At 57.4% G+C, this 22,136-nt stretch overlaps 1 protein-coding gene across 2 annotated transcripts in view; it reads left to right on the top strand.

The window, feature by feature from the left end:
* Positions 1-22,136, top strand: part of RGS3 (regulator of G protein signaling 3) — a 135,883-nt gene that overhangs the window by 36,926 nt on the left and 76,821 nt on the right. For both annotated transcript variants that reach the window (XM_056135385.1, XM_056135383.1), the window contains 7 exons: positions 3,432-3,513; positions 4,433-4,538; positions 5,790-6,141; positions 7,335-7,374; positions 12,649-12,845; positions 15,575-15,658; positions 21,474-21,585. In XM_056135385.1, the coding sequence (XP_055991360.1) occupies positions 3,432-3,513; positions 4,433-4,538; positions 5,790-6,141; positions 7,335-7,374; positions 12,649-12,845; positions 15,575-15,658; positions 21,474-21,585 (973 nt within the window). The remainder of the gene's footprint in view (positions 1-3,431; positions 3,514-4,432; positions 4,539-5,789; positions 6,142-7,334; positions 7,375-12,648; positions 12,846-15,574; positions 15,659-21,473; positions 21,586-22,136) is intronic.

Here is a 22,136-nt window from a genome sequence, read left to right on the forward strand (position 1 = left end):
GTGGAGCTGGGGTGGCGGGGATGGGGGTGGGGGTGGCTAGAGTGTTAGCCCACAGGGCTGAATATATATATATGCTCTGCATGCCGGAGCCCTGGGTTTGAACCCCAACACTGCGTGGTCCCCCGAGCTCCACCAGCTGGGTGTTGCCCCTGAGCAGGATGGGGTGTGACCCCAAACCAAACAATAACAACAGCAGAACCGGCGATCTGCATCTGGCGGCGGAGGCAGTGGTGGCTCCAGCCGCCAGGCTATTTGTCTCTGTATTTGCCGCTGACTTGGTATTTCCCTGGACCTTCCCCACTCGTGAGAAGGCACCAGAGTCCTCCCGGTGATGCGTGTGCACGTTGGTTTGTGCAGTTGTGTTTGCGTGGATTGGCTGTGCACGCAGGTGCAAGAGAGGCAGGGGGCACTTCCCCCCACACACAGCCGCCTGGGTGCCTTGAGAGAGTCCCGGGGTCTCCCCCACTTTCCCCGGTGGTGTTCATCTCCAGCTTGTGGGACACACTGGGTGGTGGTCCGTTAGCTCCTGAAACTCTGTGGTGGGTATTTCTTGGTTTAAAAAAAAAAATAAAAAGAAGTAGAGGCTGGGCAGGTGGGAGAGTAGATGGCGGTTAAGGAACATGCCTAGCAGGACCTGGGTTCGATTCCTGGCAACACCTGGTTCCTGAGCATGGCTGGGTGCAGTGCCGCCGGCTGGCAGGGGCATTCCCCGCACTGCAGAGACCCAGCAGCACTGCCCCGTAGGGTTCTTTTGCTGAACCAGCGGCCCATTTGGCGGAGACTCTCCAGTGGGCCCTCCCAGGACCTCCTGAGCACTGCCTGAGTGGTCACCTCCTGCCCCCTAAGAAAGGCAGAGGGTCAAGGAGGGTGCCGTGGGCGTGCCCAGGCTGGGAGCAAGCCCTGGATGTGCCAAGCAGAGAACAAGCCCTCCGTGAGCTTCAGTGACCAGCTGCCGGGCCCCCAATGGACAGGGAGATCCCCACAGTCCTCCCTAGAACCCTTCCTGGCACATGGGAGGAGCCTCAGTTCCCCCCGGGCTCTGGCCCAGCGAGCCAGGGGCTCTGGGCTCTGGCCCCGATAGATCTGGAGCCAACCCGGCCCAGGCCCTTTCTTGAAAGTGACGCTTTTCCTCCCAGAGCCTCTGTGTACCCCTGACCCAGCCTGGTCTGTGTTGTGAGTTGGGGTGAGACCAAGTGCCCAGCAGGCCAGGTCCGCATGCAGAAGAGGTGTTTCTGGTAAACGAAGGGGATGGGGGATTAAAAAAAACAAAACAAAAAAAAACACTGAGTCCCGATGGGGGGAGGGGGGTCAGACGAAGACAGGGCAGCAGGAGGGGGCTTGGCACGGGAAAGATCCAGAAGCACCCCAGGGAAGGACACTCCTAGGGTCCTCAGGACAGAGCCCACCCACGACCCCCTGGCAGCCCCCTGTCTCCTGACACCCCTCCTCTGCCTTCCTGCCAGGCCCCAGTGGGTGCCTGGCTCTCAGGCTGGGTTCTGAGATTGGTGCCCCGGAAAGGGAGGGCGTGTACCCATGGAAGTCCAGCCTGGATGAGGGGAGCAAATATTCTACGGGCAGCTGCACCTTCAACTCCAGTTTGATTCGGGGTGCGGGTCAAACCCCAGATTCTCAGCACTTGGTCCTCCTAGTGGTACTGGAGACCTGTGTCCAGAGCTGGCACCCCTGGGGGGCCGGAGGCGGTGAGGGCCTGGGCGCCGGGGTGTGTGTGGGGGGGGCGGCGGGGGGTGAAACAGGGGAATCTCAGCTTCTGCTGGGCTGGAGCGGGGGTTTGCAAGGTGGCACGTGGGGAATCCATCTCCCGCCGTCTCCCCTGGCCTTCCCGTACTCACTCCCGGTTTGTTTTTCTTTCTTTCCTTTTTTTTTCTCTCTTCCTGTCTTAGCCGTGTGTTTTCCCAGAATTCTTATGGGAACGGGGCATTTTCCTGCCCCCTCCCCCTTCCCCTTGTCTGTCAGGTTTCCTGTTTGACAAACTCAGCTTTGAATTCAGGCCCAGGGCTGGTGGCGAGGGGAGCCTCGGGGGGCTGTCCCCGGCACCTGCCTGCCCACCTCCCCACCCCGCCTTCCTCAGGCCTGCTGACCTTTGGGACCACAAGCAGGTGGACTCCAAGCCAGGTACTGGCCCTGTAAAGCGAGGTGGCCTTTAACAAGAGGAGACCAGGTAGCCGTGGCTGCCCTTGGCCTTCCAGGCTGGCTCAGTGAGTTTCTTTCCAGTCTATCCTGGGCCATGTCTCCCTAACACTCCCCACCCTCCCCCACATACACAACGAAGCCTCACATCCACCTGCTCTAGGCAGTACATTTGCAAGGGTCAGGCGGGTCCCCTGCTCCCCGCCCGAGGACTTCAGGGCTTCACTGAGCTGAGGGCACCATGCTATGACCCTGCCTGAGGTTGCTGCCCCCTGCCCACTGCCCGTCACCCTCATTGGCTCCACACTCCCAGGTTCCTGCCCTGCCCTCCGGCACCCACCCTGGAGGTGCCTTTCCCCTCTCTGGTCTCACGTTTCTTTCCCTGGTGCACGCCGGGTCCGGCTTTGCACTGGATCAACCCAGGGCAGCCTGGTGCAGCTCTAAGGGCTGAGATTAGATCTCAAGCCTTAGCACCTCCACGGAGTCAGAGCAGGGCCTGCAAGGAGACGCTCTGCGGCTGCATGCTTTATTTTGGGGAAAAGATGGGAGGTGGGCCAGGTCTGGTCATTCTCAGCGGCTACTCCCAGCTTGTGGCTTGGGGGTTGTTCCTAGTGTTCCTTGGGGGCCCGGGGTGGGGGGAGGACCGTGTGGTTCCCTGGATCCAGCCCAGACCTCCTGCACGTAAGAGCCAGCAGTCCACCTCTGGGCACACGTGGTGCTTCTTGCCAAGAGCCTCGGGAGGCAGGTTCTTGGTGGGGGCTTCTAAAAGGAGAGGTCTGGGCCTGGGTAGGCACAGCAGGGCCAGGGGCTGCTTCATGGTCAGCCCTTCCGTGCCCCCCACACCCCAATCTGGGAGCCTGTCCACTGCACGTGTCCCTTGGCCTGAGTGTGCATGGACCCTGCTCTCTCCTGTCACCACCGGGCAGGGCCTCTAGGCCTCCTGTATGCCACCTTCCCAGCCCTGACCAATGAGCCGTGAGCCCCCGGGTGAAAGAAGGAAGGGCCAGAGTGGGCAGTGGACACAGGCAAGGTGGGAACCCTGTATGGGGAAACGGGGGCCCTTTGGAAAAGGCCAGGTCTGCCGGGATGAAGCTCTTACTTGCCCTCTCAAGCCCTCTAAGGTTTACCCAAGCTCCCCTGCTCTTCCGCGGCCGAGCCAGGCTTCAGACGCCTAAGATGCTGAAGGAGCCTGGGCAGAGGCTGGGATGAATGGGTGCCCTGGGCAGGGCCTGGGGGCAGCCAGGCCTTGCTGCTGGGCCTCACTAGGCAGGACCCTCTTCTAGATCGCCATCCCGAGAGGCAAGGACGGCTTCGGCTTCACCATCTGCTGTGACTCCCCTGTCCGGGTCCAGGCCGTGGATTCTGGTAAGTGCGTGTCCCAAGGGGCACTCCCCCACCCCTGACATCCCATTCTTCCCACCCACCTGGACTCAGCAAACAAGACTTTGGAACTGCAAAGTTGTCTCCCCAAATGGGAGATGAGTACTCCTGGCTTTTCAATGTGAGCAGAATAATATTTTCGAACAGCCACAGATGAAACAGTGGTTGATGAAAATAGACCCTTTAAACAACAACAAAAAAATTTTATCAGAAGAAAAATGGAGTTTTATTATTTTGTTTCCCAATGACTTCAACCAGGAGTGAAATATCTATTTCCAGTCATGGCAACATGGGAAAATGAGGGCCGCCCAGGAGCCCTGAAGTGGCATTTTCTTTGATTCTGAACCTGATAAGCACAGACTGTGTATGCGTGTGTGTGTGTGTGTGTGTATGTGTGCGCACGTGCGCACATGCGTGTGCATACTGGGGAGGGTTAGGTCACACATGGCAGTGCTGGGGATTCCATTGGTACTTGGGGACCCTGTGTGATGTTGGGGATCCAACAGGTAGACAGCTGGGTGTCAGATGAACACTTGCAGAGAATCATTTCTTTTTTGTTTCCCCCAAAGTCTAGTGCACCCTAACAGAAGATGCCCGGGCTCAGGCTCTGGGTGCTCATGCCAGCTTGGGGCTGGCACTTGGGAATGGTGTTGAAGGCCTGTAGGACGTGTGTGAGCCGGGCCACAAGGACGGGCTGGCCTGGGGGTGGTAAGGGGCACAGAGGGAGGGAGGGGAGGGTTGGGCGAGGAGGGGTCTCTCTTCACAGTCCCTCACAGTCACCTCTTGGGCCTCCCGCTCTGTGGATAAGGAAGCAGAGAAGGCAGGTCACTGAGGAAGCAGAGAACCCGGGGTCTCCCTTGAGAGGGTCACGGACCTTTGGGGACTTTTTTCTCGGTCCCCCCAGGAGGCCCGGCCGAGCGGGCAGGCCTACAGCAGCTGGACACCGTGCTGCAGCTGAATGAGAGGCATGTGGAACACTGGAAGTGTGTGGAGCTGGCGCACGAGATTCGGTAAGGGGCTCTGTGGTGGGACTCCAGACGGTGGCACCCCCATGTCTCTCCCTGTGCTCCTCCGTGAGTGGTTCTCTCAGCATCTGGAAATGGCAGGTCGTGGCGCAGAGCCGGGAGAGGACCCGAGGGGACTGTGAGTGGCTCTCCTGCAGGCCTGGGGCTTGGAGCGAGTCATTCCCGCCAGCTCCTCGGCAAAGTGGGTGTTTCAAACAGGAGGCAAAGGTGCCACAAGCGTCTCCATCACCCGATTCCTTGTAATCTGTTTGTTTGGCGGCCACTCAAGCAGTGCTCAGAGGAGATTAGGGGCCACTCCCCAAGGCACTTCACCCACCAGGTCGGTGCTTCAAACCATCGGGCTCAGTGCTGCTGGGGGCCATGCTGACCACCCCCGATGGTAGTCCAAGGCCTATGCAGTGCCAGGGATCAGACTCAGGTTCTAGGCATGCCCCTGGTCCCGAAGTCAGCTCTCCTCCTCCTCCTCCTCCTCCTCCTCCTCCTCCTCCTCCTCCTCCTCCTCTTTTCTTTTTTGGGGTCACACCCGGTGATGTACAGGGGTTACTCCTGGCTCTGCACTCAGAAATTCCTCCTGGTGGTGCTCAGGGAACCATATGGGATGCTGGGAATCAAACCTGGGTCAGCCGCGTGCAAGGCAAACGCCCTGCCCACTGTCCTATCACTCCAGCCCCCTGGAGTCAGCTTTCTGACCCACACAACTGATGATGCTTTAAAATGCCCATGTGTGGCCTGCAGATCTAGGACCGGAGTTAAGGCATTTGCCAGGTTCAATTCCTGGCACCTATGGTCCCCTCAGCACCGCCCAGGAGGGATCCCTGAGCACAGCTGGGTTTGGCCCAGGAAAAGAAAAAACAAAAAATTAAAATGTGTGTGTGTGTGTATGTGTGCCCTAAATCTTGGTCCCCGGGGAGAGCCATCAGCTCTGCTCTAGAATGACAGATGAGGGTCTGCCTGCGGGTGGGTTCTGACTCTGCCTTGTATGTTGCTCGTGACAGACGTCAGGTTTAGGTCTCAATTCTTCTAATCTGACCTTGGCCTCTGTGTCCTTCTCAGCCGCTGCTGACCATTAGGGTTGAGATTGGGGACCCCTCTCTAGGCCTGGCCTCTCTGCCCCTCCTTTCCCGAACATTCTCCTCCTCCTCTCTCCCCCCTGCTCCAGTAGACCCTATTCCTGGCTGGTTTGGGGCTCCCCCAGACTCACCTTTCTCTAAGTGACACCCCCCCCCCATCTTCCAGGAGCTGCCCCGGGGAGATCATCCTGCTGGTGTGGCGCATGGTGCCCCAGGTCAAGCCGGGGCCAGATGGCGGGGTCCTGCGGCGGGCCTCCTGCAAGTCCTCACATGACCTGCAGTCACCCCCCAACAAGCGCGAGAAGAACTGTGCCCACGGGCCCCCAGCCCGGCCCGAGCAGCGCCACAGCTGCCACCTGGTGTGCGACAGCTCCGACGGGCTGCTTCTGGGCGGCTGGGAGCGCTACACCGAGGTGGCCAAGCGTGGCGGCCAGCACACCCTGCCTGCACTGTCCCGGGCCACCGCCCCTGCCGACCCCAACTACATCATCCTGGCCCCGCTGAACCCTGGGAGCCAGGTACGGATGACTGGTCTGGGGCAAGGAAGGGCAGGGAGATGGGGCTGGGGTCAGCCTCTGCACAACTGCCCTGGGCAGAGAGAGGATGGGCCCTCATAGCCTCAGGACCAGGTGAGGTTCAGGGATGAGGAGTAAGTGTTCAGCCCAGGAGGGGAAGAGCTTTCTGCTGTCTGTGTTTTCCACAGTGGATGGGCTGCCATGGAGGCAGGGAGCACTTGATATACAGGTGAACACAGACATGGATGGCATGTGGGTTGACAGAGTGCGTAATGGCATGTGGGGTGATGGAGTCCGTGATGTCCTGTGGGGTGATGGAGTGCGTGATGGCATGTAGGGTGATAAAGTCATTGATTGGCATGTAAGGTGAGGAGTCTGTGATGCCACATGGGATGATGGAGTATGATGGCCTATGGAGTGATGGAGTGTGTGACGGCATGTGGGATGATGGAGTCCATGATGTCATGTGGAGTGATAAAGTACATGATGGCATGTGGGGTGATGGAGGCCATGATATCATGTGGGGGGGGTGGAGGGCATGATGGCATATGGGGTGACGGAGTATGATGGCATGCAGAGATGGTGGAATGTAGGAAGCATGAGGAAGATGGAGTGTGTAATGGCTTAGGAGGTGATGAGTGTGTGAAGTCCTGGGGGATGATGGTGTGCGTGATGGGACAGGGATGATGGAACATGTGATGCTGTGCATGGGTGATGGAGTCTATGATGGCATGTGGATGATGGAGTGTGTGCCCTTGGGGGACGACAGCGTGTGTGGTGTCACAAGGGATGGCCACGTGTGTGACCCTGCACAGCAGTCCCAGGAGGTGGTTTGGGAAGGCAGAGTCTGAGAAATGTCCCGTGCTCTTTCCTCCTCTGGAGGTTCCCACCGCAGTGGCTCTGCCCGGGTCTCCCTGGCTCCCTAACTGCTCCTTTATGGCTGGTACTAGCTTGGGGTGCTGTGGAGCAAGCCACCCTACGAGAAGTGCGGGCTCGGCCCCGGGGTGAGATTTAACCACACAGGAGCCTTTCTCTGCTCCGGAGCTCGGCAGGGTTCTCAGCTCTGTGTTCCCTCCAAGGCCCCTCCCAGCAGGACAGCTCATGTTCTCAGGGGCCCTTCCTTGGGGTGGGATGCAGCGTCTCTGGTGGTCCTGAGCACTGAGCACCTGAAGCTGAGCCCTGTCTTGCCCTTGCAGTTGCTGAGGCCCGTGTACCAGGAAGACACCATCCCCGAAGGTGAGTCTGTGGCTCCCTGTGCCCTGGCATCCCAGAGGGACAGTGAGGTTGGAGAGGCCTCGCTTCAGATGCCAGTACCCTGACACCCACCCGGGGACTCCCTGCTTGGGGCCTGATGTCTGAAGGCAGCTAGGGCATCTCTCCAGAGCCGTATAGATGACTGGTTGTCCCACACCCCTTGGCCTTTGAAGGGGACTTGTCCACGGTGACCAAGCCGCCATTAGGGGTCAGGTCTCATGGCAGGGAGGGGTGGCATGGATGGGCACTGCCAGGTCTCAGGCAGAATTCCAGCTCTGGGACTTGGCACAGGGTGTACCCATCAGTTTCTTCCTCTGTAGAAAGGGGGAGATCGCTCCCACTTCTGGGCATATCAGACAGAAGACCCTGGAGTGCAGCTGTGGAGGTGCCCAAACCCTGAGCGGCCCCTGGGGTGCGGAGCCTTGGGACAGAGACTTCTCTCTGGGTTCTTGAGTCCCAGACCTGGGTTTGGACCCCAGGGAGTGGAGGCTGGGCTCAGTTTACACTCTTTTTCCAGAGGCAGAGAGCTGTGGGCATTCCCTGTAGCCCCGGCAGCTGTCTGACTCAGACGCCAGTCCGGTGGGTGTCTAGGGGTGCTGCTTGGGGCCTGCATGAGTCCTGCCTATCTTTCTGCAGCTTTTGACTTTCTTCCTGGAAGTGGTTTTTCCCAGCCCCGCACCCATCTGCGACCCGCTGTGCCCCTGAGGAAAGCCCAGTGTGCTTAGCACAGGCCTCAGGGTGCTTGGGGGGAGGGGGTGCCTCTGTCTCTCAGGGAGCTGGGCCTTGTGGTCACTGGGTTTGGCCTGTCAGGAAAATACTATTTCCCACTAGTGAGGAAGCCATTTCAGTCACCTTGAATTTGGGCTGGAGCCATAGCACAGAGGGTAGGGTATTTGCCTTGCATGTGGCTGACCCAGGTTTGATTCCTTCGCCCCTCTCGGAGAGCACAGCAAGCTACTGAGAGTATCTCGCCTTCACGGCAAAGCCTGGCAAGTACCCTGTGACGTATTCGATATGCCAAAAACAGTAACAACAAATCTCACGATTTGTTGTGTGACATTACTGGTGCCTGCTCAAGCAAATCGATGAACAATGGGAGGACATTGATGGTAACACCTTGAATTTAAAAGGATTCATTATTGGGTTGCAGGAATGCAATGTTTTCAAACCAGTCCCCTCACCAATGTCCAAGTCCCTCCACAAATATCCTCCTTCCTGCCCACCCATGTGCCTGCCTTTATGAGACACACTTTACAATTTATATATATATATAATATATAATATAAATATATTAAAATATCACTGTCACTTCCCTCCCGTTGTTCATCCATTTGCTCGAGCGGGCCCAGTAATGTCTCCATTGTGAGACTTGTTACTGTGTTTGGTATATCGAATACGTCAAGGGTAGCTTGCCAGGCTTTTGCTGTGCGGGCGAGATATCCTCGGTAGCTTGCCGGGCTCTATAATATATGATATATTACATACTATATCATATATTATCACTATATTTCGTTACATATTGTATTATATGTAATATATATTATTAAAACTTTTGACACTGAGGTTAACAGAAGTCTGGCCACTAGGGTTTGATATGAACGTTTCACGACCTTTCAGCCCCGACTCTTCTTCCTGGTTGAATACTTCCCTCCCCCATTTTTAAAAAGCCTTCAGACCTCAGTGGGGTGGACACATGTCTGCCAGGTGGTGGCTTCTGAACGGCAGGGACAGCGCGAGGAACAGCAGGAGATGCAGCGGGCGACCTGGAGGAGAATGGCTTGGGTGTCTCTCAAGGCTAGCCTCAGCGGGTAGTGTGTCCCCTCTGGGGCCCAGCAAGGCCTCTGAGCCTGTCCCACCTTCTGCACCCCCTCTGAGAACGCAGTCGCCAGGGAACTTGAGGGGACAGGGAGGGGGGTGGCAGTCTGAGTCACAGCGGGAACGTTTGGAAGGCATCCTTTGGAGAACTTGACCTTGCTTCCTTTATGCCAGGGTCCAAGGGTGCATCAGCTCTACACCGAGCATCTAACCTTTAGAGCATCCAGACCTGGGGTTCCAAGGAAGGGGTGGGATTCAGGGTATGGCGGCTGGCGGAGCACCCATTTGACACCCCGAGGTGCCAGCTCCCGTCTCTGCCTCAGGCAGGCTGCCCCGCCTCCTCTCAGGAGGGAGTGTGGAGTGACCCTGACTTCAATGGAGCCTGTGGAGCCCGCTGACCTGGGTTTGGCAGAGTCCCTGGGGGCACTGGTGCCCTGGGCATTGTCTGCGGCTGGAGGGGTGCTCTGAGTCACCACTGCCGGGGCGGGGTGGCTGCCCGGGCGTGGGTTCACCCTGGAAGCTGGACAAAGCTGAGTAATTACTGTGTTTGGTCAGTGGGGCAGGTGTTGGAGCAAAAAAAAAATGGGGTGATCGGGGAGGAGGAGGTTGGGGCCAGAGATAGAAGGAGGGAGCAGGTGGGTAACTGAGGTAGGTTTTTTTGTTTTGTTCCTTCACTGAAGCTCAGTATCTGGGTGGCAATTCTGGATCATTCGGAAAAAGAATTTTCAGAAATGGGCTTCAGAGAGCCCCAGGGACTGGTCACCCCACGTCCAGGGGTGTGTGGAGCGGGGGCATGAGGGTGTGACTGCCTGGGTGAGTCACCCCCAGCTCCCTGGGCCCCAGGGACCTGGTGTGCCCAGGGCCAAGCCCAGCTTTCCTGCTGAAAGCGAGGGGTCCTGGGACCACTGGGTGGTGGCAGGAGACAAGCCCACTCATCCCCGGTGCTGGGCAAGGACCGGCAGAAACAGTGCCCGGGAGGGTCCAGGCTGGGCAGCATGGGACCTAGCAAACTGGGCACTTCTCTGATTTTGGTCTATTTTTTTCTGTTTCTTTGTTCGTTTGGGGGCCACACCTCGCAGTTCTCAGGGCTAACTCCTGGCTCTGTGCTCAGGGGTCACTCCTGGCGGGGTTCGAGGGACCCGGAGAGGTACTGGGGCTCGAACCCAGGAGGGTTGCCTCAAGGCAAGCACCCGCCCGCTGCACTCTCTCTGCGGCACCACTTTTGGTCTAGTTTGCCTCGGTCGCCCACTTACCATCCTGTGTGGTTTCACCTCCCTGCGGGTAGTGAGGTAAGTTTCAGGGTGCCCCGGTGACCCCATTCACAGTGAGGTCAGAGGGCACCACAGACGTAAGGCGCAGCTGAGTCGTGGGTTTGGGGTGTCTAATAAGCCCCCAGGCTCTCACGAGGTGCCTCCCTCCGTCCAGGGGGTGCGAGGTAGCATTTGTGGTAGCCCCTCTGGGCTGAGAACGCAGCTCCAATGGGGAGGGACCTGCTCAGGGTGGCGGTCTGTTGTGGGAGGAAGCCAAGGCTGCAGTTTGGGGGTGACACCCCCCCGCCCCGCTCAAACCAGACTGTGCATCCCCCAGGCTGGGGCTGCTGCATGGGCTGGGCAGATGAGCGCCTGGCAACTTCTTCCTTGAATCCACTCCCTTCACCCACTTCCTGCAACCCCTGCTGACTCCCCGCTCAGCAGTCCCAGAGAGGCAGGAAGCAGTCAATCATGACCCTTATGCTCTGAGTATGGCCCCAAGATGCCACGGGGTCAGTGACCACTTGCTGGGGGTCAGGTGTCAGCTTTTTCTCTTGCTCTGCACAGGACAAAGGGCAGGTGGGCGGAGGAAGCAAGTGTGAGACCTTCAGAGCTGGCTTGGGGCTTCCTCCCAGGCTGGGCTGTGGCCCTCATGTGGGTGGGGAGCTTCCCCGAGATGTCGCTGGGGTCCAGCCACCTCCCGCCCCCTCACCCCCATTGCCGAGACCCAGGGGCTGCAGCAGCAGAGAAGTTCCGGGCTGTGCTGGCCAAGGGGCTAGAACATTCCCCACATGGAAGGGGAGCCCGGGCATGGCAGAGTCCAGCTGCTCTGAGCTTGGCCTCCTTCCTACTGGGGCCCCAGACCCCCGCCTTTGTCTCTGCTTTTGTTTGGGCCACACCCAGCATGCTCAGGGCTTGCATCCATAGTGCTGGGGCTGGCCACAGTCGGGCTGCATGTCTGGTGGGCACCTTACCTCCGCGGGTCTCACTGGCCCCACAGCTCCCTGACTCTCTTGCTCTCTGCCAAGGGGTCAGTAGGACAGCGATGCGGCACCCAAGGGCCCTGTTCTTGCAGCCTTGGGGTCTCGCCTCTCTTTCTCCGCCTCTCGCTTCTGAGGAGCAGGATTCGGGAGGTGGTGGCCTTGCTGGGGTTGCCATAAGACCTTGGGCTCTCAGAGACCCTGGGAGCACCTGATGAACTAGCTTTACAACACGTGGAACAACACAGGAATCAAGAAAGCAGAAGCTTCCAGGCCTTGTGCTCAGGACTTTTTGGGGAGGGGTATTCTTTGGGGTCTTACAACACACACACACACACACACACACACACACACACACACACACACATGTACATGCATACTCACACAGACATGCATATATATGTAAAAAGTACATGCATGTATGCATAGACACATGCACACACATACACATATACATACGTGTGCACACAGATGTACACGCACACAGACACACATACACACATGCATACTCACACAGACACACATATACATAATAAGCACAGGAGTGTACAGACACATGAACACACGTACACATACACATATTTACACACACACTCACACACGTACACACACACACATAGCATGGCTTGGTGCCAGTTGAAATCAAGACCCTCGGGATAGGAAGCCACAGTGGGGGGCACAGGCTGGTGAACATGGCTGGGCTCAGGCACTGCCACCTGATTCCAGGCGGGCGGGGGGCTTTGACCCAACACAGGAGCAGCTGTGGTGGCTGTTTCCAGATGGGGGTGTATGCTTTGGTGGGGTGAAGAGAACAAGTCCGTCTCTGCTGCCCCTGGCCCCAGTCCTAGGTCTGGGTGGGCAGCCTGGGCTGGGCAGGTGCGGAGGGAGACAGTGGGGGGCCCTGCGCTCTGCTCCCACCGATGGTCCAGGCAGGTCTGATGGTCAGACCTTACGATGTCTTAGGGGCCACGTTTTCTGATTTCTTTGCTTTGAGGCCAAGCTGAGAGGTCTAGCTGGGTCACCAGACAGGGGCTCCGTGGTCCTTGGGGGTACCCCGGCTGCGTCTCAGGCCTGGAGTGGCTTCCAGGCCCAGGGGCCTCCTGTGAATGGGAGGGTTTTCCCTGCACCTCACTCAAGAGCCCCCCTTCTTCATGGGAGGGCTCCCTTGAGGTCAGGCAATACCTCACGGCACCCCCATCTCCACTGCGCAGAGTCGGGGAGTCCCAGCAAAGGCAAGTCCTCCACGGGCCTGGGCAAGAAGTCCCGGCTGATGAAGACGGTGCAGACCATGAAGGGCCAAGGCAACTACCAGAACTGCTCAGCCCTGCGGCCGCATGCACCACACTCCAGCTATGGCACCTACGTCACCCTGGCCCCCAAGGTCCTGGTGTTCCCCATCTTCGTCCAGGTGAGACGCGCGCCGTGGGGACCCTTGGGGGAGAAGGGAGAGAACCGTCCACAGCGGGATGCAGGGAGGCCCCATGGGGGAAAAGACGCCCCTCCAGGTGCTCAGGAGTCTGAGTCTGGTTCTGAGGGGACAGACGCTTCGGGAGGAGCAGCAGGAAAGGCCAGCGTGAGGCGGGGGTGGGTGCGGGGTCCCCTCAGTCCCCCTCCTCACTTCTCCTTTCTCCTGGGGTCAGGCCGGACACACTGGCACTGCTCGCCGGAGTCTCCCGGGGCTGTTGGCCAAGCCTCAGCTTCCTGGGGCCCATCTGGTGGTTTGTGTTTGAAAATGGCCAACGGGAGCTGTGGCCTGAGCAAATAGGGGCAGGCGTGCCCCTGCGGGAGCCCAGAGTGCGTCTCACCCGCCCTTCTCTCTCCCTCCTCCCTTCTGACACGGCTGGCTGACGTGACCCTTCAGGTCTCTTTCCGTTGTGCCCGCGCACATCTGAGCAACTAGCTCTGCCGCCCACTTAGCACCCCAGGGCTCTCTAAACACACATGGCAGCTCGCACTCTCCCCGCGTCACGAGCTCCGTGCTGCGTAGTCTGTGGCCGTGGCCTCTTTTTTTTTTTCTTTTTCCAGCCCAGGTCTTTGTTTAGACCTTTAGGTTCTGTCGACTCTGCCTGCTGTCACTAAAATAGGCCTGTAATGAAAATCCCCACGTGTGAATAGAGTCTCAGGATCATTCTCCTTGGGAGGACTTCCTCGAACTGAAAGAACCCACTCCCGGAGCGTAAACATTCTGAAAGCTCCTTAGGCAAATGGAAAAGTCTTTGCCTGAGAGCTGGCTCAGCCTCTCCTGCACGGCACGGTGATCCCACAGCCACAAATCTGCAGCCCCTGCCTGCCTTGTGCTGTGTACCCGGACACCCAGCCCACCCCAGCCCTGGCCCCCACCGGGGATCTGAGAACTCACTCTCAGAGCATGGCAGCTGCTTCCCAAGGGAACCCCCCTCAGCCTGGCCTGCCCTTCCCCTTCCTTCCAATGTCTTGGCTTCCACAGGGATAATTTTTTTTTTCTTTTTGGGTTACATCTGGCAATGCACAGGGGTTACTCTTGGCTCATACACTCAGGAATTTCTCCTGGTGGTGCTTGGGGGACCATATGGGATGATGGGAATCGAACTCAGGTCGGCCTTGTGCAAGGCAAACGCCCTACCGGTTGTGCTATCACTCCAGCCCGGGGATCAATTCTTATTTGTAGAAATATTTACCCAAAAGGTCTGAAAGAAGTCGCAAAGCCCTTCTGTGGCCAAACACACCCACCACCTGGGCCTAAAGCTTCCATGGCATTTTATTTTTGTTTAAGAGGCCATGGGCTGGAGTGATAACACAGTGGGTAGGGCATTTGCCTTGCAAGCAGCCAACCCAGCCGACCCAAGTTCGATTCTTCCACCCCTCTCAGAGAGAGCCCAGCAAGCTACCGAGAGAATCTCGCCCGCACGGCAAAGCCTGGCAAGCTAGCTACCCGTGGCATATTCGATATGCCAAAAACAGTAACAACAGGTCTCACAATGGAGACATTACTGGGCCCGCTTGAGCAAATCGATGAACAACAGAGGACAGTACTACAGTGAGGGGCCATACCTGGCAGTGCTTAGGGCTTCCTCCTGGCTCTGTGCTCAGGGATCTCTCTCGGCAGGGCTCGGGGGACCTTATGGGGTGCAGGGGATTAAACCCGGGTGGGCCACATGGGAAGCGGGCACCCTACCTCCTGTACTGTCTCTCTGGCCGGCCATGTGCCCTTTAACAAACCTTTCAACAGGGCATGCCCGCCGAGATGGCGAGACTGGCCAGTCCCCACCCCCGGCAAGGCCCCTCGCATATTCTCTTCTCTCGGTAACACCCTCCTCCTCCTCACCCCGTGGCCTCACTAGCTGGGCTTGAGGATCAACCTGTTCTGTAATTTCTACTGGCTTTGCCTGGCCTCCTTGGGTTCGCTGTTGGGGGGCTTCACCCCACCCCTGTCCTGGGGGCCACCGCTGTTCCAGCCTCCCGTGCTTCGTCAGCTCCATCTGGTGCTTGCGTGGAGTTGACCTTCATCTTGCTACCTTCCCTCCAGCCCCTTGCTGGTGTCGGGTCCCTAGAAATACCTCTGAGTTCCGCCATCTCTGAGCCCCCTTCAAGGGAGACCCTCCTCGGGGGGTCTGGGGTTTCGAGTCTCCCGTACCCACCTTGGGTCAGCTCTGCTGGGCGAGTCAACACTCAGGGCCTTTCTCTGGGCCAGGGTGATGGGGGTGGCATGAGAGAGCTGGGTGCACCTCCCAGAGGCTTCTGGGCACCGTTGGTCCAAACCTGTGTCGAGTGTGGACAGGGCTGGGCCCGGCCTTGAAGGGGCTCGAGCCTCCCTCCCAAGGCCCCTCGGCAGGCCAGGTCTGACTGCAGGGACTTTCCCATGAGGCAGGCCCAGGACAGACCGGGGGGTGGGGGGAGGGCTAGGGTCTGGGGCACCCAGGACCCCCCCTCCTGCAGAGGTGGGGGTGGGGGGCACAGGGGAAAGGGGAGAGGCCTAGTCTGTGGTTGGACTTCCTGTCCGGGTGTCACCGCATGAGGGGGCGGGGCAGCGGAAGGTGGCAGCTGCCGTCTCACACGGGCTCGGAGCGTCCCCCTTCCGTTTCCCTCAGTGGGTGAGGGGCTGAGCGGGTGCTTGGGGTGGGGAGGACGGTCGGTCCTGAGCAGACCCTGTGGTTCCAGCCCTTGGACCTCTGCAACCCGGCGCGGACCCTGTTGCTGTCGGAAGAGCTGCTGCTGTATGAGGGGAGGAACAAGGCTGCTGAGGTGAGCGGGGGGGCCGGGACTCCCCCAAGGGGGTCGATTTCCTCCTCACAGTTGTTCCAGCTCCTGGCCGGACCGAGTGACCCGAGAGCCTTCCAGCCCTCAAACCCACACCCTCCCTGCCAGCATTCCTCGCTAGTCCGTTTTCAGCACTGGGGAGAGGGGGAGCTACCCCTCCCCCACCTAAACTGTTTTCAGTCTTTGTTTTTATGCTTTTGGGGTCACACCCGGCGCTGCCCAGGGGTTACTCTTGGCTCATGCACTCAGGAATTACCCCTGGCAGTGCTCGGGGGACCATCTGGGATGCTGGGAATCGAACCTGGGTCTTCCGCGTGCAAGGCAAACGCCCTGCCTGCTGTACTATTGCTCCAGCCCGTTTTCAGTCTTTGATGTCTAGAATGTCTGAAAAACCCCCTCCGCGGACCCCCACACGATGCCAGTCTGTGGCAGGGGACTGAGTCTGTGATTTTCCCTGGGCACTCACTCTGCTTATCTCTGGGGGATAAGCAGAATCATTTACCCACATATTTCCCCGAGCCAGCCAGCTTCCAGCAAGCTGAATCCGTGTGGGAAGGGGAAGGTGAGCCCTGGGCCCTGACTCTCTGCCCGGGTCTTGGCGGAGGGCAGGCGGCTTTCTGGAGGTCGTGCCCCACTCGCAGCTGGTAGCAGGACATGGCTGGAGGGAGCAACTCAGGGGTGTGGAAAGATGAGGAAACTCCTGCTTCCTCAGTGTTCTCCTCTGAACTTTGAGTGTGTTTGTGTATATGTGTGTGTGTGAGTGTGAGAGTGTGTGAGTGTATGTGTGTGTATGTGTGAGAGACTGTGTGTGTTAGACTGTATAAACGTGTCTGTCTCTGAGCGTGTGAGGGTATGTGTGCGAGAGTGTGTGTATGTGAGAGTGAGTGTGTGAGTCTGAGAGAGTGTGTATGTATGTGTGTGAGAGTATATGGCTGTATGATTGTGTGGCTGTAAGAGTATGTGATTGTGAGAGTGTGTGCACATGAGTATGACCGTGCGTGTGTGTGTGTGTATGCATCTGGTGGAAGCAACAAAGACAGGGTAATCAGAGGCCGCAAGTGCCCCATTAAAAATCACCTTTCTGGAACATTCTGCAGTGCACTGCCCGTATTTATTTCTGAAACTAGAAGCCATGTCTTCCAAAAGTTCGCCCCTTTCTGGACAACTCTGGGGAGACCAGCATGTGTTCCCCTGTCTTGTGGCATCACCTGTGCGTCCCAGGACCTCTTCTTTGGGAACTTTCTTAGGAGCCTCAGCTTGTCTACTGAAGTGTGTGTGTGTGTGTGTTTTAGCGGGATTTGAGTTTTAGGGGCAAGATGTCACAGGGTGCTGTGCTTGGTGAATCTGTGTTGGATCAGAAGGTGAGGTGTGGTCCCAGAATTCAGAAGGCATTTGGAAATGGAGTCCCCAGAAATACACACAGCTGCCCCTGTCCATTCCCATTCCCTGTCCACTCCCTGCTCCCCGCTGAGTGGGGATCACCTCACCCACATGCGCTCCACGTACCTGATTCCAGAGAGCTCCGGAAGCTCCCCTGTAGATGAGGAAACTGAGGCGCCCGTGAGTTGACCCATACCCCTGGGTTCTCCAGGGTCCCTGACTCAGGGGGGCTTCCCAGGCTCCAGGCTGTTTGCAAACACACAACCCACCGTGTGCCAGAGTCTTTGCAAGTTATAGTCTGTCCCCACAATCTTCACCCGGTGAATTCTTACAGCTTTTGAAGAGCAAAAGAATGATCTGGAAAAAGTCAAATAAATTCAGTTCCCCGTCCCCCCGCCACCCCCGGATGTGCAATAGGGAGTAAGTACGTCTGCTGTAGTTGTCAGGGCAAAAAATAAACAGCAGTTTGAGGCCAGAGGGACAAGACAGTGTGTAGGGCACTTGCCTCGCACATGGCTGACCCAGGTTCCATCTCTGGCACCCCATAGGGTCCCCCGAGCCTGAGCTCAGCCAGGAGTGAACCCCGAGCACCACTGGGTGTGGCTCAGAAATGAAAACAAACAAGTAACAAAAGACACCAGTCCCAGAACTAATGAACAACCCCGACCCAAGAGCTGGTAGAGTCCGGGGGTCTGGTCGGACCCTAAGAGCGCTCTGTCTCTGGCTTCCCTGAGACTCTGGTCATGGTGGGAGACCAGTTTCTTCTCATGTCTGTCGAGGTGGCACCTCCAGACAATGGCTTCACTGCTGGCGAGTATGAAATGGTAGAAAAGTGCTCCCGGAAGCTCAACAAGAATCTTTTTTTTGTGTGGGGGGGCCACCCCAGCAGTGCTCAGGGTTTACTTCTGGCTCTGAGCTCAGGCATTACTCCTGGTGGTGCTTGGGGGACCATATGGGATGCCCAGGCTGGCTGCATGCAAGGCCAATGCCCTGCCCACTGTATTCCCTCTTCAGCCCCTCAACAGGACTTCTGATGCTGGGAACGTTCCCCTGCTGGTGCCTGGCCTGAGCATGCTCGGGCTGGTCCAGTCCCACATGGGGACTTGCTGTCCCTGATGCCACAAGCTTCCAGAATGCACCAGGAAGGCTGGGGCCATCATACAGTGGGTAGGACGCTTGTCTTGGGTTCAATTCCCAGCATCCAAAATGCTCCCCTGAGCACTGCCTGGAGTGATTTCCCGAGTACAGAACCAGGAGTCATCCCTGAGCACCGCTGGATGTGACCAAAGTATATAATACAAAAAAAAAAATTATATATATATGTATTTGCTCGAGCGGGCCCAGTAACGTCTCCATTGGAGACTTTGTTGTTACTGTGTTTGGCATATTGAATATGTCACGGGGGGCTTGCCAGGCTCTGCCATGCGGGCGAAATATTCTCGGTAGCTTGCCGGGCTCTCCGAGAGGGGCGGAGGAATCAAACTCGGGTCGGCCATGTTGACTGCGTGCAAGGCAAATGTCCTACCACTGTGCTATCGCTCCAGCCCCATATATATATGGAGATTTGCATGCTGGATCAGCCCCCCACGTGTCTTCACCTGCACTCCTGAGCATCCACACGTGGTACCAGGTGGTGCCAGGCCCCATGCTCAAAGCTCTGGCAGTGTGGGCCTTGGGACTCCACTCACAGTTTCTTAGAACTGACCATTAACTAGGGCCCTGCCTTGGGGCAGGATTCCCAGCTGGAGGCTTGCCTTGGGCTCCTTGGGAGAGTGGCCCTCCTGTTACAAGTGCTCCCTTAGCCTTGACCCCTGGGGAAACAGATGTGCCCCAGGAGCAAGTGTGGGCCAGCAGCAGGTGTTCCCCAGGACCAGCTGTGGCGGGTGGCAGGCCCTGGGGTTGGGCGTTTCCCTTCTGTGGGCAGATGTGGGCTCTGCTGGTGAGCAGGCGAGGACCCAGCTGGCCCCCGCCTGGCACGCTTGCCCTTCTGCCCAGCCTCCTGCTCTGTGGCAATCTGCCTTTTCCCTGACCTGACCTTTGGGGGAAATTCTTTATTGAGGCCGTAATCGCTTCCCGTCTAGACCAGGTCCTCAGCTCTGGGGACCAGGGCCAGAGCAGAGCCGGGAGCTTTGCTCACCTTGCCAGGGCCCTGCCCTGCTTGCTGTCTACCTAGTTCTCTTGGGGGTCCGGTCAGTTGGGACTTTTTCAGCCCCCCCCCCCCAGCCTTTCCGCCACAGGTTGTACCTGTCAGGGTGTCTGGAGGTGGCTGTAGGCAACACTCTTGCCTCGAGTGGCGAGTCGAAGTGTGCGCCCCATGGGGTTCGCCTTCTCCTTTCCCTGCACAGACTTGAGAGTCGTTCCTCCTCTCCACCCAGATCTTCTAGACTCAGGGACCCTTTGCCCTGCCTCCCTTCACTTTGTGATGGTTGTCTCCTCTGCTCATCTTTTTAAGTCTTTATCTGTCTTTTGGGCCAGACACAGCTGTGCTCAGGGATCATTCCTGGCTCTGTACTCAGTGATCATTCCTGGTTCTGTGCTCATGGATCACTCCTGGTGGTGCTCAGGGATCAGTCTTGACTCTATAATCAAGGATCATTCTTGGTTCTGTGCTCAGGGGTCACTCCTGGTGGTGCTCGGGGATCACTCCTAGCTCTAAACTAAGGGATCACTCCTAGCTCTATACTAAGGGATCACTCCTGGTTCTGTGCTCAGGGATCACTCCTGGTGGTGCTCAGGGATCACTCCTGGCTCTATACTCAAGGATCATTCCTGGTTCTGTGCTCAGGGATCACTCCTGGTGGTGCTCTGAAAATCATATGCCAGGGATCAAAACCTTGATCAGTTTCATGTTAGGCAAGTCAAGTGCCTTATCCCCAGTTATTTTGCCTCTGGCCTCTAGAACGCATATTTTGAAATTACAAAAGCAACAAATTTTCCAACCCAAAATAAAGAATGTTTAGGAAGGCAGGAAGTAAAAACCCCACCCTTTAGAGTGAAGAGTGTACTGTCTCAGACATTAAAAAAGAAAACCAGGTGCAATTACAGGGAAGAACACAGCCATGATTCACAAAACCGCAGTACATCTGAGGTACTTTGCACTTGGCACTATTTGGGCTCATGATGGATAATTGATTTTCAGTTCGGCTCACATTCCCTTGTCCGATCTTTCGAAGAGTGGCACAGCAACCGGCTTTCGGGATGCAGAGGGCTTTAGTCTCTAGTTCCTCTCTGGATGGGAGTCCCTGTGCTTCGTTTGCTTTAAGATTCTGTCAGAGAGCTCAGAGGTGGAGTTGGGGGGTGGACACAGTCCAAGCACCACCTGGCCCACGTTCCCGCATCGGCTTCAGCTTTCATCCAATGCACACAAGGCCAGTGCTGGCACCTGCCAATCTCCTCTGGCTGATTTCTTTGGAAGAGATCATGTGCCAGGCTTTGACGCCTCAAAGGGAAGTTCACAGAATGCATCATCTGTTTTCTTGGGGGAGAATCTAAAATTGGATTTTATTGCTTTGGACCGAAGGCCATGGTAGGATTTATGCAACAAAGGACAGCATAATCTGCAGTGGCATTAAGAGGATCAAGTGGATTTCGGAACATTTAGAAATATGCTGAGCATGACTGTTGGTTTACCTATAATGTTTAAAAATAGATTTCCCCTTTATTTTTGGAGCAGCGAGTGCATAAAAACGATAAATGTTATGTGCACGTCTGTGTTGGAGCGTAAGTGACTGGCTCCTTTTGTGGGGGGAGGGAGCCAAGTTGCACGTTCATTTATTTCAATGCGATGGAAGGGGACCCGTCAGGAATTTGGTAATAACACCTGCCAGGTAGAGTGTTTTTCTCCTCAGCCTCCGTAGCACGTCCCAGGAGACTACAGGGAAACCCGCTTCTATAGGACTCGCTTCTCTTTGCCCAGGCGAGTGAGGACCCTGGTCAGTGCCAGCGGTGTGCAGGGAACTGAACCCACTTACCCAGCCACCATGACTGCTGGGGCATGGGGCTTCAGGACTCTGGCAAAGGGGATTCTTCCTGTACCTCCAGGTCCAAGTCTGGGGGGCCCTGTGGGGGAGGAGGGCGGATCTGAGTGGCATTTAGGTTCTGCTTATGTTTTCCTGCTCTGAGGAGTGCAAAGGCAGCAGTCAGGAGCTTGGAGAAGGACTCCGGAGTCTGGCCTGGATGTGTCCTTGGGAATGTGATGAAGGCTTTTCCCCGGGACCACCAACATCCCTGTCTGACCTGGGGAAAGGCTCAGGCCAGGGGCATCCAATGCCGGCTGAGCAGCCGGGAACCCAGAGCTGCCAGTTCCTGAGTGTGTGAATGTGTGTGTGTGTGTGTGTGTTTGTGTGTGTGTGTGTGTGTGTGTGCATGCCTCCATGTGTGTGAGTCTCCACGCATGTGTGTTTGCTCTCCAACACTGCAGGTAACCCTGTTTGCCTACTCGGACCTGCTGCTCTTCACCAAGGAGGACGAGCCAGGACTCTGCAACGTGCTGAGAAACCCCCTGTACCTGCAGAGCGTGAAGCTGCAGGAAGGTGAGTGAGCATCGGACCTGGGCCACCCCCAGGGTGGCTGTGTGCCCAGGGGGGTCCAGCTCTGTGCAGTTGCCCCTGGGCCCAGAGGCTGATTGAGCGTGTGTGTGTGTGTGTGTGTGTGTTTGTGTAGTGGGTTGCGGGGAGGGTGCTGGTGATCCCACCCAGGGCCTCACATAGGCTGCTTGCCCAGCCCCGCGAGGACCCTGGACACTGCCTGCTGCCCTAGGCTGGACACTCCAGTGCTCTGTGGCATCCTGATGTTCTGTGGCTCTCTCCAGACCCCCCATATTCTGCTGCAAGTCTTCTCTCCAGCCCTCTTTCGGGGGGGCAGTGGGGTGGGCTCGGGTGGGGAGAGGCCTGTGTCAGAATCTTGGCCCCACCCTCTCTGTCCGGGGCAAGCCGTTCTGCAGTTCTGAGCCCACCTGTTTGTGGGGTACCCGGGAGACTAATAGAATTGTGGCAGCCATGGTGACTTATGTGCCCTGGAGGGGTGCTGGCCTGCACCAGGTCGTCGGTGACCACCCTCCACCCACACGTCCAGGACACAGGGA

Source organism: Sorex fumeus, unplaced genomic scaffold, assembly GCF_029834395.1.
Source record: "Sorex fumeus unplaced genomic scaffold, SorFum_2.1 ptg000111l, whole genome shotgun sequence".
Taxonomy (NCBI): Eukaryota; Metazoa; Chordata; class Mammalia; order Eulipotyphla; family Soricidae; genus Sorex; species Sorex fumeus.